The 19,120-nt window shown below is 44.2% G+C and overlaps 3 protein-coding genes across 3 annotated transcripts in view; 2 read left to right on the forward strand and 1 right to left on the reverse strand.

Moving 5' to 3' along the window:
• The window catches only part of UGDH (UDP-glucose 6-dehydrogenase), a 28,005-nt gene extending 25,054 nt beyond the window's left edge, over positions 1–2,951 (forward strand). The window contains exon 13 of the transcript XR_008462367.1: positions 2,775–2,951. The gene's annotated coding sequence lies outside the window, so the exon portion shown is untranslated. The remainder of the gene's footprint in view (positions 1–2,774) is intronic.
• Positions 350–11,673, reverse strand: LIAS (lipoic acid synthetase). The gene is made up of 11 exons (XM_009896581.2): positions 11,498–11,673; positions 10,204–10,376; positions 9,677–9,770; positions 8,575–8,655; positions 8,178–8,334; positions 7,154–7,211; positions 5,818–5,946; positions 4,941–5,086; positions 3,017–3,087; positions 2,164–2,275; positions 350–1,257 (listed from the first exon to the last, which is right to left on the reverse strand). Exons 1-11 carry the CDS (start codon positions 11,576–11,578, stop codon positions 1,205–1,207), a joined length of 1,155 nt encoding a protein of 384 aa, XP_009894883.2. The 5' UTR covers positions 11,579–11,673; the 3' UTR covers positions 350–1,204.
• A 592-nt stretch (positions 11,674–12,265) lies between these two features.
• RPL9 (ribosomal protein L9) lies at positions 12,266–17,571 on the forward strand. Its single transcript, XM_054173728.1, has 7 exons — positions 12,266–12,271; positions 12,344–12,442; positions 13,314–13,409; positions 13,710–13,842; positions 15,941–16,021; positions 16,399–16,516; positions 17,440–17,571. Exons 1-6 carry the CDS (start codon positions 12,266–12,268, stop codon positions 16,503–16,505), a joined length of 522 nt encoding a protein of 173 aa, XP_054029703.1. The 3' UTR covers positions 16,506–16,516; positions 17,440–17,571.
• The last annotated feature ends 1,549 nt before the right edge of the window (positions 17,572–19,120 follow it).

Consider the following 19,120-nt stretch of genomic DNA (forward strand, 5'->3'; position numbering starts at 1 on the left):
TCAATGGTCTCAGAGGTCTTTTCCAACCCAGACAATTCTATGATTCCATAAGTTACAGCTGAAGCCAGTTCAAAAATGGTATCTAATGACCACAGCAGGCAAGTGAGAATTGGTGGGGAGAGATGCACTTTGAACTCTGATGGCTGTTAAGAATCTCCTGCTGCTAGTAGCACCATAAGCCACATATTGAGCTCAAGCAGAAATAAACGTGATCTGTAAGAGATTCCACTTTTCACCCATTGTGCAGTTCACTTCTCTGCACTCGGATTCAATTATGAGACCAGATATCAAAGGGGTAGGTCACCAGACCAGTCCAACACAACCAGCACAAACTCAAAGTGGTTTTTAACTGTCCTTTAATGGTAAGACAGTACAGTACAGCAGTTCTGCATACCCGATACCCAAGCAGCACCGTGCAACGTGCTCAGGTCTGCTACAGGCACATACTCAGACTAGGAGTGGGCTTGATTTATGCTGCTATGGCAACAGATTTTCCATGTGCTTTAAGTTTGATGGTACCTACGCAAGGTTGCCTTGCCCCAAAGGGCTTGTTTCTTCAACTTGATACCTTGTGTTTACCAAGGCTCACACTTGGAAACCTGCAAGCACCTGAAAAGCATTAGCTAGCAGGATGGGACAGCTCATTTTCTTGAGATGCAGGCATGAGATTCCATCTCCTGAAGGAGTATCGCAGATACTTTATCTGCTGTGGGCCACAATAGCCCTAATCTGGTCCTTTGTCGTGTGCACAATCTTTCTTTAGAACTCCTCTAGTTCCCAGAGCCCTGCATGCTTGTGTTACACAATGGTAAGATATACCAAAAGATCAGCACCCTTCAAATGACAGTTGGCATCCTGCAGCAGTACTGATGGTAGTATCAAACCCCTTTGCTTAAATCTGCCCAATTCTTAGCTTTTTCAGCTTACATTTCTTTCACCTCAGTTCCATCATGCTTTCAAAAGCATTTCTGTCTTCTGACTTTTTGCTGAACACTACAAGTACTATGTAGTTGTAAGCCCTGCCAGGAGGAATGAGGTAAAAAAAAAAGTGAAGCATTTTGGTGAGAGAAAAGTGTTCTGGAAAGATAGTAAATTTATTCATACATCCACCATCTGCTCTCCTGCATTTCTGGAACTGAGTGTAATTATGCACTGAAAAAAGGCTCTTTAAAACTGGCTGCTTTAAATAGGTTCCCTCTCATTTTCAGATGGCCTTTGTCTTTCTTTTTTCTACTAAGTTCTTCAAGAAGAATTCACCTGATGAAAATGCAAAAAAGCACAATTATTTGCAGGTATTTCAAAGAAAGAAAGCAAACCAATACACATTATTTAATGCAGGTATTCTATTCTAGAGTGGTTCTTACCACAAGGTATCTAAAAGACAGTCAGTTCTATACAACAGCACTTTCAGTACAGCAGGGATATAAGAAAACCACAAACCAAACCCCATAACCCAACAATCAACCTCTCCACCCCCAAAATCCTAGCTTTCCTTATGCCCAGCTTCCTGAAAGAGCTCTGCTGCTTCATTCTAACAGATAAGGGTTAACTGATTCAAAATTAATTCCCATTTCATAAAGTATCACCAACTTTTAGTGAAACCTATTTTAAATCTCATTTGGGCTGGCATTAGAACAGCCTGATAAGCAAGGGGGGTGCCCCAGATGAGTCTTCTCTGTTCTATCCTTAGGAAGAAGCAGGGTGTTGAACCTAGACAACAGCTCCATTAATACCAGCTGCTACTTACCACCCTGTGCCTTGTCAGAAAAAAACCTCTGCCACGAGTGTGTCTAATTATTTCCAAGGCCCTGTAAATAAATTCTGCCTAAAGCAACAAAATTGCATCACAGAGGGCCCCATTAAACCCTGAAGCAGAATGCAAAGGAAAACTGGGAAGTTGGGCACCATTTATCTAGCCTCACATGTAGTCCAAACTAGGTTTGGCAAAAAAACAACTTAAGCAGCACAGCAATTATATAAACGCTCTGTCATACTGATGCATTTAGATGATCTATAGAAGACAGGAACTGTAAATAAACAAAAGATGACTATATGAGGTTGTCCTCCAGCTGAGATGAGCTTTGTTGCATATTATGTCAGCTTTTTAGCTTCACATAATAAAATGTTTTGTGCAAGGGAAGCTAAAGCTTGTCAGAAATGTACCTGCTTTGTAGGAGGAGCGCACCAAAGGCCCGCTGGCAGTGTAATGGAATCCCAGATCATTTCCCACTTTTTCCCAGTACTTAAATTTCTCAGGAGTTATGTATTCCTCAACCTGAGTGAGAAGAACTCATTTTGGTCAGGATTAATGCACAGGAAGTGGCTACACCTAGCATGCAGTTAAATGAAACACGATTATATGCCAAGTTCAAAACTGTACACTCAAAAACTTCCAGTGGTCAGGTCACAAACTGAATTTTCTCTCTTCTTTCTCCTAAAAGAATGCATTTTACATAAAACTGCTTTTCACATGGAGCTGAAAAGTTTAGAATTTCATCTCTAATGGTTGCTTTGGTAATTTTCTTCACTTCGGTTTTGCATGGTCCTTTTAAGCAAACCTTTTTTTAGTCAAGTTAGTCAAAGAAATACAATTGTCCTAGAAATCTTTTCACTAATAGTGGAGCACAGAACAGAGACTCCAGCTCTGGATAGATTACAGGAGGAGAAAATGGTAATTTCCCCAGCTGAAGTGGCACCATTATGGGAGAGTGAGTGAAGGGGAGCTAGCCTGAGCCATTATGTTTGAGACATACAGTGAGACTCTTGTTTTCCAGGATCATGCCTCATCTCCAGCTGCCTCCCCAGCTACAAGCAGAAAGCAAAAATTAGAAGTCTGCAGAAAATGAAAGTGATTGGATGGCTGAGGTAATTTTCAGTGAAGAGTGCATAACAGATGAGGGAAGGAAGGAATTTTTCCCAGCATCCACAGTTGAGGTAAAGATGCATATCAAGGCTCAGTTTAGGAAAAGGGAACTTGACTGTGCAACATACAGATGTAAATTAGAGGTATTTTTACCTTTAGGTGACGTTTTGTTGGTTGCATATACTGTCCTAGGGTCAAACAATCCACATCTGCCTCCCGCAACACTGTGAAAACAGAATTCCCTGTTAGTGGCAGAAGGACCACAAGGGACTGTCAGTGGTTAGAGAACGCCCTTGTTCCAAGCCTGAGCAAAGGTCACTCCACAGCACCCCAGGGGGTTACATTCTGCTCTCCAGCAAGGGCAACTGGGAGCCTCCATGCTCAGCAGCTGCATCCCCTGCGCTGAGCTGCAGGCTGTTGCCCGGTTTGAAGCCAGAGAGCACACTGCTACGCTGCACTCTGCAGTCACGTGCCTGCTGCAGAGATGACAAGCTCCTCTCTTTTTTATCTGACTGCTTTTCACTGTCTTTAGGTCAGAGCCTTCGTTTGACAAAAAATTGGCTGTGTGCACACGCGCTCGGCACTTCTCTTGGCATCGTGTCAAGAGACTTCACACGGCAAAGATGCGGACAGCTCTAAAGAGCCATAAATCAGGGGGAGCTGCCAACATCTTCTGCCAGTTTTACACACTTTGGGTGTATGTTAGTTTTGATGCCTGCAGAATCTCATCAACTTTGTCTGCTAAAATTTGCGCGCATGCTAGAATCAATATACAGCAGAAGAATTCAGGTAGTCTGCTTACGGAGGGAAATCCAGCTACCTGCTAGTCAGCTAGCCTGAAGAATCGTGCTCACTGCACCTAGTGGGATGTTCTGAACAAAGGGATGGCTGAGGAATCACATTTTTCAAGGACATACAGCTTCCGGCTACTTGTGCTGATTGCCCCACACCAAACAGGAGGAAAAGAGAGTTTATCTACAGCATTACACTCACTGTTACCCTGGAATCTCTGTTTAGATTGATACAAGTCTGTAAAGAAACTGGTTCTATACTGGCACATTTACATGCTCTTTTCCTTATATCCAGAGGATGGAGGGGGAGAACAAAATTAGACTGAGTGTTGGGAGACAGTTTTGTCTCCAAATACACCTATGAAAGTGGCCTGCAAACATATAGAGCCAAGTCTTGAATTTCAAATTCTTGTGGCTGGGAAATGCTAGGCAGGAATTATGGGAAGATCATGAACCCTGATTTTGTAGTCCAGATTGTGGGACAGCTGCAGAATAACTAGACTGTATCACTGCATTCTACGTATGGGCTGTTGTACAGAAAATAAAGTACCAGGTAGATGTTCTTTCAGGATATGGGAGAAATGGTCAGGCATTGAAGTAAGTTGCCCAGGGAGGTGGTGGAGTCGCCATCCCTGGAGGTATTCAAGAAATATGTGAACATGGAACTTTGAGACATAATTTAGTGGCCATGGTGGTGTTGGGCTGATGGTTGGACTCAATGATCTTAGAGGCCTTTTCCAAATGAAACAACTGTATGATTCTATTCTATGATTATAATGACACAGGATTTATGAATTTCTTCTTACAAACACATTGTATTCACTCACCACTGTGAAACCTCCTTCTCTTGAAAAATACATTTCCACGTGAGAACATGCTACATCCCCTAAGGTAAGGTCTGTTTTGCATCTAAGTAAGCTGAAAGAAATTATTTTAAGCGATCATCTCTGCTGTTTCTCAAAAGGAATGCACAGTAAGGCAAGCCCATTGTGAAACTGTTAGAAAGGCAAGGATTTTAATATAGTCACACAGAGTTCTAATTTCCATTGCAATCAACATGAGGTGGATCTACCTGTCAATATGAATCTGAAAGCCATGTGAAGGCAAAATATTTCCTAAGTTCAATCTCTTTTAACCAAAGCCCCTTTTTTTTTTGCCAAAAAGCTTAGAAAACATTTCCTTCACTGCCAAACTGCACGTAGAGGCAAAGATGCTTACAACTGTTTTCCAAGACAGTAAAATGGAGAGTTGTTCAATTTAGGCATGCGTTATCAACACCAACTTACGTTTCATGGTGGCATGCACTTGCTCATCGGTCTCGCCTAGCCCCAGCATAATGGAGGTTTTAGAAATGACACCGGGCTGCACCGCTTTAGCGTGCTTCAGCACACGTATGGATTGCTCAAAGCTGGCTCGGGGATCACGGACCTTCCTTTGCAGGTTTTCAGCACCAGAAGTAAAAACACAAGAAAGGGTGCACTCAAGTTGAGAGAAGCCAAGAAAGGCATGTCCTGCTAGGTGCTACACGGTGAAAATGGCAACTTGGTGCTGCTGGCTCTGGAGTCTGACACCAGCTGAAGACCCCCTGAAGCATACATAGGATGGGTCACGCTCCAGCCTGCATACCAAAACTGGACCCCTTTTCAGATGAGGTTCTTTACTATGAGGGATGTGAGACACTGGAACAGGGTGCCTCAAAAGGTTGTGGATGCCTCATCCCTGGAAGGCTGAATGAGGCCTTCAGCAATCTGGTGTCGAGGGAGGTGTCCCTGCCCATGACTAGGGGACTGGAACTAGATGATCTTTATGGTCCCTTCCAAGTCAAGCCGTTCGTTCATTCTAAGACTCCCCGCGATGAGCGGAGGCGGCCCCGGGAACCAGACACCGCCCCAGGGGCCGCGCCGAGGACCGAGGCGCGGCGCGGACGCCCTCTGCCGGCGGGCGGCGAGTACAGCGCCGCCGCTGCGCGCAGGGCATTCTGGGAGCAGAGCCAGCGGGCGGCGCGCCCCGCGCCATTTCCCCCTGCGCCGCCCGCCGCGGCCTGCGACCAGACCCCGCCTTGCCTGCTGCCCTGTCGCGGGGCTACGCAAACAGCACCGGCCAGACCTTCCACACGAAGTCCTACAAACCCCTTCTCTGTTTGTACGTACTGGAATTGCTTACCGCTGCAGTTCCGGCACTGTCTCCACGTTGTGGGCGTACACATCTAGTCCGGACAAGGCTACTTTCTCCACAGCGCTAAGGTCCCCTCGGAAATCGGGAGTCAGGCATTCCACCAGGATTTTTGAGTTCCTGAAAAGGAGGCACGAAATACACACATCTACAGAATTGTGCTGCTGTGGAAAAAAGATCAGAACCCAAACATAACTAAGTACACAATGGTCTGATAAACCAAGCAAAGTTAATCCAGCATACTATCCTAAACTAGGAGATTCCTGCAAATATTTGTAACACAGTTTAAACAAAACATCCTGGGTTTACTGGCGTGAGCTTACAAGTATCTAAAGGGAAAACTGCCAGGAGGATGGAGCCAGACTCATCTCAGTGGTGTCCAGTGATGGAACAAGGGACAATAGACACAAAACGAAACACAGGTTCCGCATAACATACGAACAAAATTCTTCACTTTGAGGATGGCTGCCCAGACAGCCTGTGGAGTCTCCTTCTCGGGAGGTATTCCAAACCTGCCTGGACATATTCCTGTATGATTCCAACCTCTACCATGCTGTGGTTCTGTGAAAGCTGAGTAATAAATACAAAAGCAGTTCCAACAGTCTCTTAAGCAATCACAATCATTGTTGATCTGTGAGTTTTCGTATCTTTGTTGTAGGCTAACTGAACATGAGTTTAGTATCACAGCTCAAAAATAAAGAGCTGTAATCCTGCCTATTGGGTAAGAAGACTCTGCATTATTACCCTGCTAGCTAATCTTGGTGTCCAGGAGCCAGATTTCAGCTCTGCAAACTATGTTGGGAAAACTCTAAGAACTTTTTGAGTCCCAGGATACGCTGGATAAGACTTACATAGGTTTATATGAATTCAATCTGCAGGTAAACAAGTATGCTATCAAATGATGTTCAGGGGACAGATACAGAATGAAGAAAGCACAGCCAGGGAAAGCAGGAAGGTACAATTGCAGACTTGGAAACTGCTGAAAGAGAAACTCAACTTCTGTTATGTGCTGACCATTATCCAAATCCACTGTGTTTGAGCCACAAGCTTCAAGAATGAACATACCTCAAACACATTTACTAATTTCCTGGTAAACCAGCTGCCTGTTCAAAGAAATAATCCAGTACTTAGCTTTAAATAAGCCTGGGCTAAATTGGAAATGCATCCAAATTCAAAATACTTTGGGGCCATTGTATGAGAAAGATGATAAAGGCAGACTTTCATAGTTGCACAGCCCTTGAAATAATCCAGCCAAAGGCAGTTTTTACCTACATACAGCACCATGTGCTGAAGTGTTAATAACAATGGTAATACATTAATGAAATACCTTTCCTTCAGATGAGAGACTGTCTTTGCGAAGTGTTCTGCTCCACCATCAGGCATATCTAGAAGCATTTCAATGAGTTAACCATTCTGTTCAAGAAATTTATTTACTCATTATCAAAGTCATAAACCCCCTACAGATCCTGTTTTAAATGCAAAATAACAAAGCAGTCAAACCTCAGTTTTATCTTACCACTTATGCCAAAGGTATACAACAAACATTCTACCAAGCCTTGCTCTGCACAAAGTCTAACTATGATCATCTAGGGCAAACTTCAAATGTTTACTCTGAATTTATCTGTCTCTAGGCTCAATGCTGTCAGGCTGGGCACACAATGGCTTTATCTATTTATGGGTTTGGGCTGAGAAACATTTCTACAGAAATTGAAATATATATGATTTTTAACATAAATATTTGTGATTATACACATACACACATATATAAATTGCTCTTTTATTTTCAGCCACTTTGAAACTACTGGACTTTCCACCATACTGAATTGTCCTTACAGTGCTTCTCCCCATCTATGTGGTGTCACCACAAAGGAGCTACTAAAACCTTAGAAAAAGGGAATGTTCAGTACTATTACATATCATATATTCCAGGTTTAGCTTTTGGGAGGAAGTTCTGTAATGATACTGTAGATGAATGTTTACAGCAGTTTTCTTTGGTGGAAGAACATGGTATGTGTGCATGTAAGTATACATATGTATGTATGTATTTTACCAAAAAAAGGTTATAAAATACTGAGTATAAAATATAAATACTATACTATAATACAAGTATAAAATACCTGGTACTGTAATATTCTGGATGTTTAATAGCAGTGTAACTGGTATTATATTTGACCACACATGCAGAAACATTAAAAATATGAAGACATCTTCCAGTTTCAGCACTATCAACTCCTTTAAAATAGTAATGCTCAACAATTGTGCTGAGTGATAACTATTTCTTGATGTCTGTGTTTACCCATAGAACACAGGTAAGGCCTTAGACTGGAAGAGATGAGAGACAAGATACTGACCGTCTCTATCCACAGATGTCAATACCACATAATCCAAGCCCCACTCAGCTATAGCCTTTGCTGTGTTGTAAGGTTCCTCAGGATCCAGGGGAGGTGGATTTTTTGCTGTCTTTACTGAACAAAATCTGCAACCTCTAGTGCATGTGTCACCCATCAGCTGAAATAAGAGAGACATTCTTACCTTTAAGTTGTATACATCGCTATTGCTCAGCTGAGAAACAGCTGCATGAGCTGGAGCAGATAAATCCCAATGCTACGCAAAAAAAACCAAACCCTAGGACAGTGCTTTACACTCAACTTCTTGTAATAAATCCACACCACCACAGCAGAGACCCAACAATGCACCATGAACAGCTCAAAAGTTAATGGAATATATATGAGATGGTTAAAGGCCTACCATAATAGTAGCTGTGGCTGTAGCATATTCACCACCTCCCCAGCATTCTCCAATGTTGGGACAACGGGCTTCTTCACATACCTAAAGGTAAAAGACAGCAATGTACCTGTCTTTCATAGTAAAAGGCAGTAAGTTGGTATTAATGAAGACAGATATGTACCTGTATTTTTTCAATATTATATAGAAAATTATTGTATTATTATTGATCAGTTTCAAAGTTAGCCTACAGACAAAGCAGAATCACAGCATGGTGTGGGATGGAAGGGACCTCTGAAGATCATCCAGTCCAAACCCCTGCTAGAGCAGAATCACCCAGAGTAAATCACAGAGGAACACATCCACGTGGGTTTGGGATACTTTCAGAGAAGGAGGCTCCACAACCTCTCTGGGCAGCCTGTTCCAGTGCTTTGTCACTCTCAAAGTAAAGAAGTTTTTCCTTATGCTTATTTTAATTATATTTTCATTCCTGCTGTGAAAGGAATTTCACATTGTTCTGTAAGTCAGTAGGCTAGGAAGAGAAGTATTTCCTGACTTCCAGTACTGTTCTCTTCCTCTACTTCACAACTTCAAAACCTCCCCAGCCAGAAGACTGACTTATTAATTCGGACAGTTTGCCATTAAACATTTTACTTTTAAAAACTGATAAAATGTTCACAAAGTTGACAATGCATCATGGCATGATCTTACTCTTAAAAGAGAAAAAAATAAGAGGGAATAAAGCTCTCAAAGCATACCCACCACTTTTTCCCATCTGGGAGGTAGATTTTGAGCAATACATCTATGCTGAGTATTTCTGTTCATGCAAAATATGTATGTAGCTCTGAAATTTTGTATGTTTGTGTTAAAAACAATGGCATTAGGCATCTTCTGATCATTTTGGTGATGCAAGTAGTAAACCCTAGAATTTAAAATCAGGAAAACCATTAAATGTTCTGTAGAATCTGTCTCCATTCTTTATGGCTAAAATTCACTGCTGGCAAAAATGATCAGCAATGGGCTTGGTTTCAGGGTTGAAGATCATGCAATGCATGGTTTCTACCTGTTCTCCAGAGAGAAATAATTTGTAAGAAATTCCTTACTTCTACAGGAAAGCTTGACTTACTGTGTGAAGATTTAAACTTCTCAAAGTATTCTTTAGTTTATTGTAGTTTTTCCCCATAGGAATATTTGTTTTCAGCCATGGAGGAAGTCGCAGCCTAAACAAGAAAACATAAGGATTAACAAACTATTTGCATGGTAAGCTTCTATTAATTTCATAAACCCACTTTAATTAGTTACAGATCCCAGCTAGGAGAGGTCCCTTGAAAGCTGATGCAGCTCAGCAACCAATGATTAACACCATTAATGGTCATAATGGACTTCTCTCTCCCATGTTTACCATCATCCCCACATTCAAGGGTAGGAATTTGGAAGATTTACGTTGTAAGATGGAAAACTCTTAACTATACTGATGGGATTTAATAGTGCCACACTGGAGACTGCAAGAGTGAATGTTAGTTCCTATTACACAGCCATCACAAAGTCTGATTAAATTTTTAACTGAAACTGGGCTTTTAAATTTAGTCTTCGGTTTGTTTTACGTGGAAGATACCCCATGAAAGCAACTACAGTTGTTTCAATTACAATTACCTTTCTCCTTTCTGACGCTTTAAATTGCCTTTATACTCAGCCCATGTGCTCTTGTCTGACAAATCTCCAGACACAAAATCCTGTAAGCTGGGTCCATTTTGCAGAAATTCTTTTTTTTCATCTGTCAAAGAACCAGATCTTCTGTACTGGTTACACACATGGCTCCCAGACACCTACAAGAAGCAACACTGTAATTTATTGAATTGTAAGTGTACCGGCGTTAGATACTAATTGCTTGTCCTTTTGGTGGTTAATCTGCACTTGGTGTAAGTATTTTGTCAATTGCCTTTATGTTAAACATGCAGAATTGCTTTGGTTGGAAGAGACCTTTAGTATGATCAAGTCCAACCGTTAACCCAACTCTGCCAGGTCACCACTAACCCCCATCCCTCAACAGCACATCTACATGGCTTTTAAACCTCTCCCAGGGATGGGGACTCCACCACTGCCCTGGACAGCCTGTTTCAGTGAAGAAGAGCAGCCTGACAACCTTTTCAGTGAAGAATTTTCTTCTAATAGCCAACCTAAACCTCTCCTGGTACAATTTGAAGCCCTTTTCTCTCATCCTGTCACCTGTTACTAGGGAGAAGAGACCAACCTCCGTCTGGCTGCACCCTCCCCCCAGGAACTTGTAAAGAGCGAGAAGGTCTCTCCTTAGCCTCCCTTTCTCCACATAAAACAACCCCAGGTTCCTCCAGCTGCTTCTCACAGGACTTGTGCTCTATAATTGACATTTTCGTTTGAAGCCATGCGAAACAAACATAAAGCACGATTTATTCCAAAATATCTTAATATTAGATATATATTGTGTCTGGATATAAGTAACATAGCACGGATTGAGATTTCGGGGCTGAAAAGCAGGACGTTGAGAAGATCAACCGCAGGCTTCCCGATCAGTGAGTGCCGGGCGTTATCTGGATGGAAAAGCCGCATAAGCCGGGCTCTCAGAAGCGGAAGGGGCTGCGTAGCTCGGTGTCGTGTCTGTATGCACCGGCACGGCAGCTCTCCGGCTGCCTCACGTCCCTGCACAGCCGGGTAAGTGCTAAGGACAGCCCTTCCCGCAGCTCTTCCCAGAGCTCTATCCGCGGTGATCTATCGCTGTCACGCCTCACAGCCCAGCCTGCCGGCCCGCAGCTACCAAGGAAACAAGCTCAGATAACAGCATCGTCTTCTTCTGGCACAACGCACCCCGTCCCCTCACCGGGGGGCCATCTCGGGGTCTCTTTTCTGCCGCCCCGGTAGGCTTGGCAGCCGGCCTTCCGGCATCCTACTGCGGCACACAGCACCCACTCACCCGTCCTTGGGGCCCCAGCAGCAACCGCCGGGCAGCCGTGGTGACGGCCTCACAGCAGCGGCACCGCGGCAGCAGCGACATGGCGACGCCGAACTGGCTCGCCCGATCAGTCCTCTCAGCGATCGGCCTGCCCCCCCCAGTCCGTTCACACACATCTGGTTTCGGCTACTCTTGCCTCTTGGACGCTTAGCCTCAACGTGATGACGTTCAGGGGCCGGGAGCGGCTACAAGTACGTGATGACGTCAGGCGCTGTCTCTTTTGGCTCTGCCTGCTGCCAGGTGAGGCGCGGGCCCATGGCGGTATCCGGGATCATCGGCTACGGGCAGCCCCCTTGAGGGCCCCACCTAGGTGCAGGCAGCCCCTCGGGGAGGCCTTGAGCCCACCCGCCGCGTCCTGTCCCAAACGCTGCGGGAGGGAAGCCCTGGGGTGGCGCTTTTCCCCTATCCCCCCCTCCCCCGGCGGTTCTGGGCCCAGCCTAGGCCGCGCCGTGGAGTTGAGCACTGGGGCCGCCGCTTCGCGCGGGATGTATCGCTGTTGGAAGCGGAGCCCGGTGCTTTGGCGACTCAGAAGTGGCAGAGGGAATGAGTGCTTAAGGCCTGCGTTCCGGGGCACGTTAGTGGGAGGCGCGGGAAGGGTGCAGGAGAAGGGCTTTGCCTGAAGATTCTAGGTTTTTTTTTGTTGCCATTTATAGAATGAAGACCATTCTCAGCAACCAGACGGTTGACATCCCTGAGCAAGGTAGGTCTACGTGTGCGTTTTAGGTGCGGATGTGGGTTTTGTGGTGCTGACCCCGCAGCCGGTTAACCTGCGTCTGCCTTTGATTTCCAGTCAGTGTTGCCCTGAAGGGCCGGACAGTTATTGTAAAGGGCCCAAGAGGAACCCTGCGAAGGGATTTTAACCACATCAACGTGGAGCTGTCCCTTCTGGGAAAGAAGCACAAGAAGGTGAGTGCTGTAGAGGTTGTTTTGCTGCCCAGGAAGAGGAGGGGTAGCTTTACAATCAGCTTTGAAGCTTATAATATACAAGATTGAAACAATATTTTTATCTGCAGTTAAGTTGCTTGCTTTTGTGCATATGTTTGTGTTGTGTGAAAGGGGCTGGTCTTGTGGAACCCCAGGGGTTTGCTCAGGAACTGTGGAATTCTTGAAGTTTTGGAGTGAATTTGTTGATCGATTTTGGTTTTGTAGTTGCAGTCACTTCCTGGAAGTGGAATTGGTCCTTACATGCTGTGTTTTTACAAACCAGCTAGTTTTAGCTAGATAAAACTTAATCTCTTCATTTCCAGAACTGGCAGGTTAGCTCAGGAGAAGAGAGGTTTTCTGAATAAATGCATAATGTTTTTGTACTGGCTTAAAAACTGGGGGGAAAAACAAAAAAGAGGGAAGAGTGGCTCGCTTCACAAGCATCTAGAGTTTCGTTTCAACACTGACCACTGCTCAGTGTATTGTTGGAAAGATGATGGGTAATACCTGAGAGAGTGACTTTAGAGCAACCTGTTCTATGATCAGCATTTGATAAAACATCTTTTTCAGCTTGACATTCAAAAAATATTTATCCCAATTTCTTTAAAGGTTTGTTAGTAGTGAGAAATGGGGGAAAAAAAGTTGGGGGTTTTTTGTATGTGTAGGGGTGAGGGTTGAAAAGATGTCAGTAACAGGGCCTTTAACAGTCTTGTAAACAAACAAAACAGCTTTGTGCTTTTGCTGCAGCAGGTTTTAAGTAGTTTACCTGAACTTCACTTAGACACAAAAATGCTTGTAGTTTGGAAGCGTAACCAAAGACTTGGCTAATTGTGTTTAATGCTTTTCATCACAGCTGCGTGTTGACAAGTGGTGGGGTAACAGAAAGGAGCTGGCAACAGTTCGCACCATTTGCAGCCATGTGCAGAACATGATCAAGGGGGTGACATTGGTGAGTTTCCTATGGAAACAGGGTAACTTGGGTCATTTGTTAACTGGTGGTGCTAGGCACCCTTTCACTTCTTTGACATCCAGGATGTAGCTTCTCTCTTTTCCTTGTACATGCTGTCAAATAAGTTCTGCAGATGGAAGAAAAGGTGAATAGTAACTAGGTAGATGTCTCTTGGGCTCAGTGACTTGCCCTTGTTAAACGCTTCTCAATATATTTTGGGTTTAGGGGTCTCTAGCAGGTTTTACACGTATCTCGTACCTTCTGGCTGCTTTCAGTGTCTGATGCTGTGCTTTGTCCCAGGGATTCCGCTACAAGATGAGGTCAGTGTACGCTCACTTCCCAATCAACGTGGTTATCCAGGACAATGGCTCACTCGTGGAGATCCGCAACTTCCTGGGGGAGAAGTACATTCGCCGAGTGCGTATGAGGCCAGGTGAGCTGCTTGGGAGGTGGACCTTTGTTTATAATGGGTTTCTGAGCTCTCTTTTGGGTGCTGCCACTGATAACAGGCAGCAGTGAATCAGAATCCTAAAACCACACAATTGTCAGGGTTGGAAGGGCTCTCAACAAACACCTACTTACAACCCCCTTGCCATGGGCAGGGACACTTGCCACTAGGATCAGGTTGCCCAAAACCACTTCCAGCTTGGCCTTAAAAACATCCAGGGCTAGGGCTTCCACCACCTCCATGAGCACCCTGTTCCAATGTCTCACTGCCTTTATGGTGAAGAGCTTCTTCCTAATGTCTAATCTAAATCTACCTTCCTCTAGCTTGCATCCATTCCCCCTAGTCCTGTCACTACCCGATACCTTAAAAAGTCCCTCACCGGCTTTCTTGTAGGCCCCCTTCATATACTGGAAGGCCACAATAAGAGCCTTCTCTTCTCCAGACTGAATGGTTTGGGCTGGAAGGGACCCTAATGGTCACCTAGTTCCAGCCCCCAGCCATGGGCTGGGACACCTCCTCCTAGACCACCTTGTTCAAGGCCCCATCCAATCTGGTTTTGATCACTTCCAGCCTCGGAGCCTCCACAGCTTCTCTGGGCAACCTGTTCCAGTGCCTTACCACCCTCTTGGGGAAAATTTTCTTCCATTATAGCTAATCTGCATTGAGCTTCTTTTGGTTTAAAGCCATTAGCCTGTCACTTCATGCCTTTGTCAAAAGTCCCTCTCCAGCTCTCTTGTAGCCTGCTTCATATACTGCAAGGCTGCTAGAAGGACTCCCTGGAGGTTTCTCTTCTCCAGGCTGAACAACCCCAGCTCTTTCAAAGAAGTGGTGCTCCAGTCCTCTGATCATTTTCATAGCCCTACTCTGGACCCATCCTTAACAGTTCCATGTTCTTTTGCTGGGGATGCCAGAGCTGGACACAGGACTCCAGATGGGGATTCACCGGAGTAGAGGGGCAGAATCCCCTCCCTCCACCTGCTGCCCACGTTGTGCTGCTGCTGATGCAGTCCAGGGCATGGTTAGTTTCTGGGCTGCAAGTGCACATTGCCGGCTTGTGTTGAGTTTCTCATCAACCAGCACCCCCACGTCCTTGGATGATTGTTGAAGCAGCATTTGCCAGTCTGAATTCATGTGCTCTTGTGGTGCCTTTGCCACTGTTTAGATTTTTACTTCATAATGCTATTGTAATTTATTTTTTGTAATGAGATTTAATAGCAAATAACTAGTTCAGACCTAGCTACTGTAATTATCTTAGCTGTTAGTTTGCATCTTGTGTTTCAGCAAGATGTCCGGCAGGGTAGGCATTTGATGGAGCTTGTTAAGTGTTCAGAAGGAGGAGACAAACATGTCATAAACACAGTTAGATGAAAACTGTAAGATGACTTCCCACATTCATAGTTTTTGATAGTTGCACTTGTGATGAAGGGAAGGGTGAGGACATTTAATGTGACTTCAGGGTTTTGGAGTGGCTTTTGATGAAAACACACTTGTCCAAAACCACTGGAATTTACACTATAAAGTTACTTACAGTGACTGTGATTTACTGTGGGCTGTTGAGGGTAGGTTTGATTATTGTATTTAAGTAGCATTTACTTCAACATAGTCAAGTTCTGGCTTAAAAGCCAACATCTATTGACTACATAGATAGAACTATAAAGACTCTAGTGTTGCCTTCCATGCAATTGAAAGTTTCCTGTTAGACTCTTGAATTTTGCAGTGTTCACCTCTGGAGGGGTAGGGTTTCTGTCAATAGCTTTTGATTGAGGTGACTCCAGTGAAACTAAGGTGCCAACTGTACCCACCTAGCTGATAAAAAGTCATGCTGGTCACATCTATAGCTTCCACATGTTGGTGGTGATTAATGTTGTAATGTTGCATGATCCAGAGCATGACTTGCACTAATTTTTGAGTGCTGAAACTGAGGGAGGACAATGCTGGAAGAGATTTGGGAGGCACTTGCTAAGAAGTCACAGAAGATAATGCCTAGAACACTACTTTCTAGGTCTACAAACTGAGACAGGTTGTGAATACTCTTCTTAACTTTTTCACCATCAGTGAAGATTCTGTAATTTCCTTTCTGTAGGTGTTACCTGTGCCGTGTCTCAAGCCCAGAAGGATGAGCTGATCCTTGAGGGGAATGACATTGAATTGGTCTCAAATTCAGGTTTGTGCAGTGGATGGGTAGGCAGATAAAATGGTATAATTACTTTGATCTAAAGATGTCAGCTTAGTAAATTAAACAGCAGCTTTTTTGCCTTTTTCCCCCTCTAGGCAGTTCAGTTGGTTTTCATAGCTTACATGTTTTTTCTAAACTGAAAAGATAGATGTTCTTCTTTCAAGCAATGTTGATGGCCTTTTTGGCACCAACCTTCTCATTCTCAAGTATTCTGTTTTCATGGGAACTGACAGGGGAGTTGCAAGTTGGCAATTACTTTCTCCAGGTGACAGTTTCATTGGTTAGTTGAAACACTGGAGAATAAACAAGGTTGTAGGATGGCTTAGCCCTCTTCCTTTGTAGTAATGGTCTTGCTCTGTCTGCAGCTGCCTTGATCCAGCAAGCCACTACAGTCAAGAACAAGGATATCAGGAAATTCTTGGATGGTATCTATGTCTCCGAGAAAGGAACAGTACAGCAGGCAGATGAGTAAAGCTCTAATAGGTTGGTATCATCTTAACACAAATTAATTGTCTTTTGTGTATAGGTGGTGGCTTCATCTAGGGACTTCACAAGGTTTATCTGCTTAAACAAGACTGGTTAAGCAGGCTCCCAACAGAGACACAGTTGTGCTTGTAAAAGGCATAAGAAGTACCAAAACACTTAAATTTTGCTAGGGCTCAGCAGCAGCTTTTCATCTCTCGTCAACTTGGTGTTGGTTGCTGTATGGAGATGTACCTAATTCTGAAGGGCTGTGTTCTGCCCTGGAAATGCTGGTTGTGGTGGTGGCTGAGAATTTAAAACCAGCTGTGACCTGGCCTGACAGACCAGTTCACAGCTAGTTACAGAGAAGACTTTCTTAGTCTAATGCTCATCCTGTATTCTGTGTAGTTTGTGTGTATAATAAGGACAGCAGTTTACATGGTGTATATACATTCGTTACTGAAGTTGAGTACAAAGATTTGGGTGTAATTTAAGAATTTTTAACTACTGAAGGAATTTGATAGGTTTCAGCCCAGTGTGGTTCCATATGTGGTGCAGAGCAGATGTACAGGATGAGACAGGCTGACTTGCAAATGAAAAAAATGTTTTGTGTGTTCTGAACCCAAGCTGGGTGCAGATGAAGTGAGTTTCATAGGCTAAAGTATTATTTTTTTAATCATCAGTCAGGTAATGGACACTTGTAAGCTGCTGGAAAAAAAGAATTTTAGTGCTATTCAGAGTTCCTTGAGAGATGGAACAACTGCTTGTTCAACAGCTGTGAGCTGTTGTGTTTGAAGGCATCTTGAAGTAATCTTGTCTGAATAAAATTAAGAAAATTATTTAATTATGTCTTGTGTCAAAACTGTCAGATAAATTGTCTTGTGTCTATAATCACTTTCACATTTGCAGTGATAAAGCTTTCTAAAAGCTCTTTTTATTTACAGTTGTCTGGATCCTGAAGCACACCAACATGAGGCAGTGTATCAGCAAGTACTACCTTGAGGAATCCAAGACAAAAGCTCCAGACCATGAGAGGTTTAATAAATGAAACATATTTTATATCTTGGCTTTTATTTTTAAGAACTAAATGGTGATTGTGCCAACCTGTTCAAGATCTCTGACCACTGGAGAAGCAGATCATCACAGGGTAATGGAAGATGTTAGCACTGTGTAGATCACAGAAGATTAGTGGTTGGAAGGGACCCCCTTGAAAAGATTGCGTCCAACCACCCTGCCAGAGCAGGATCACCTAGAGTAGGTCACACAGGAATGCATCCAGGTGGGTTTTGAATGTCTCCAGAGATAGAGACTCAACAACCTCTCTGGACAGCCTGTACCAGTGCTCTGTCACAGTGAAAAAGATTTTCCTTAAGTTCATGTGTAACCTACAATGCTTCAGCTTGCACCTCTAGCCCCTTGGACATCACTGAGAAGAGCCTGGCTCTGTCCTCCTGGCACTTGCCTTCACACCTTTACAAACATGAATGAGGTCACATCTCGGTCTCTCTGAGCTAAAGAGACCCAGCTCTGTCAGCCTTCCCTCATAAAGGCGGTGTTCCATTCCCTTAATCATCTTTGTGGCTCTGTGCTGGACTCTTTCAAGTGGTTCCCTGCCTTGAACTGAGGGACCCAGAACTGGAATATGTTCCAGATGTGGCCTCACCAGGGCAGAGTAGAGGGGGAGTGGAATCTCTCTCAAGTTACCACATGCCTTCTGATACACCCCAGGATGCCATTGGCCACCTTAGCCATGAGGGCATGTTGCTGGCTCATGGTCATCTTGTCCACTGGGACCCCAAGGTCCCTTTCCCCTGTGCTGCTCTCCAGCAGATCAGTCCCCAACCTGTTCTGGTCCATGGGGTGGTTGTTTCCCAGATACAAGACTCTGCATTTGTCCTTGTATTCCATTAAATTTCTCCCCTCCTTACTCTCCAACCTGTCTAGGCCTCTGGCAGCACAACCTTCAGGGGAGTCGGCCACTCCTCCCAGTTTTGTGTCCTCGGCAAACTTGCTGATGGTGTACTCTGCGTTCATCCAAGTCCCAGTACTGACCCCTGAGGCGCTCCACTAGATGCGGCCTCCAACTAGACTTTGTCCCATTGACCAGAACTGACCTCTTCATTCAGTTTGCATCCACCTCGCTAGCCAATTGTCCAGACCACACTTAGTTCAGCTATGAGGATGCTGTGGGAAAGAGTGACTCCACAGTTGCTGTGGGTGATAACTAGTTGGTGTCTTTGGATGATGGAAGAATGCCTGTGCTTCCCACACCTGTGCTGTTAGAACATTTCAGTCTGAAATAGTACTAGTACTTGCCTTACAAATTAATTAACCTTTTGTGATGTTGACCACTACTTGAAATACAGTGATGAAGTGGTCTCATGCATTTATGAACTGAGACTAGGTTGGATCAAGTGTTGGAAGCTTGAGGTTCAGTCAGTTATCATTCACCTTGTGTTTGATGCTGTCCTGTGTTCAGATGCAATTGCAAAAGTGTAAATACCTCTTAGGACATGCTGGGACACTGATAAAGTGCCTCTGTTTGGGGACCTTAAGACTGAGCTAACTAACTTCTAGCTGGAACACTTTGGAGGTTTCACTGAGTCTTGGAAATGCTGCTGGAAA

The sequence above is a fragment of the Dryobates pubescens genome, chromosome 1 (genome assembly GCF_014839835.1).
Source record: "Dryobates pubescens isolate bDryPub1 chromosome 1, bDryPub1.pri, whole genome shotgun sequence".
Taxonomy (NCBI): domain Eukaryota; kingdom Metazoa; phylum Chordata; class Aves; order Piciformes; family Picidae; genus Dryobates; species Dryobates pubescens.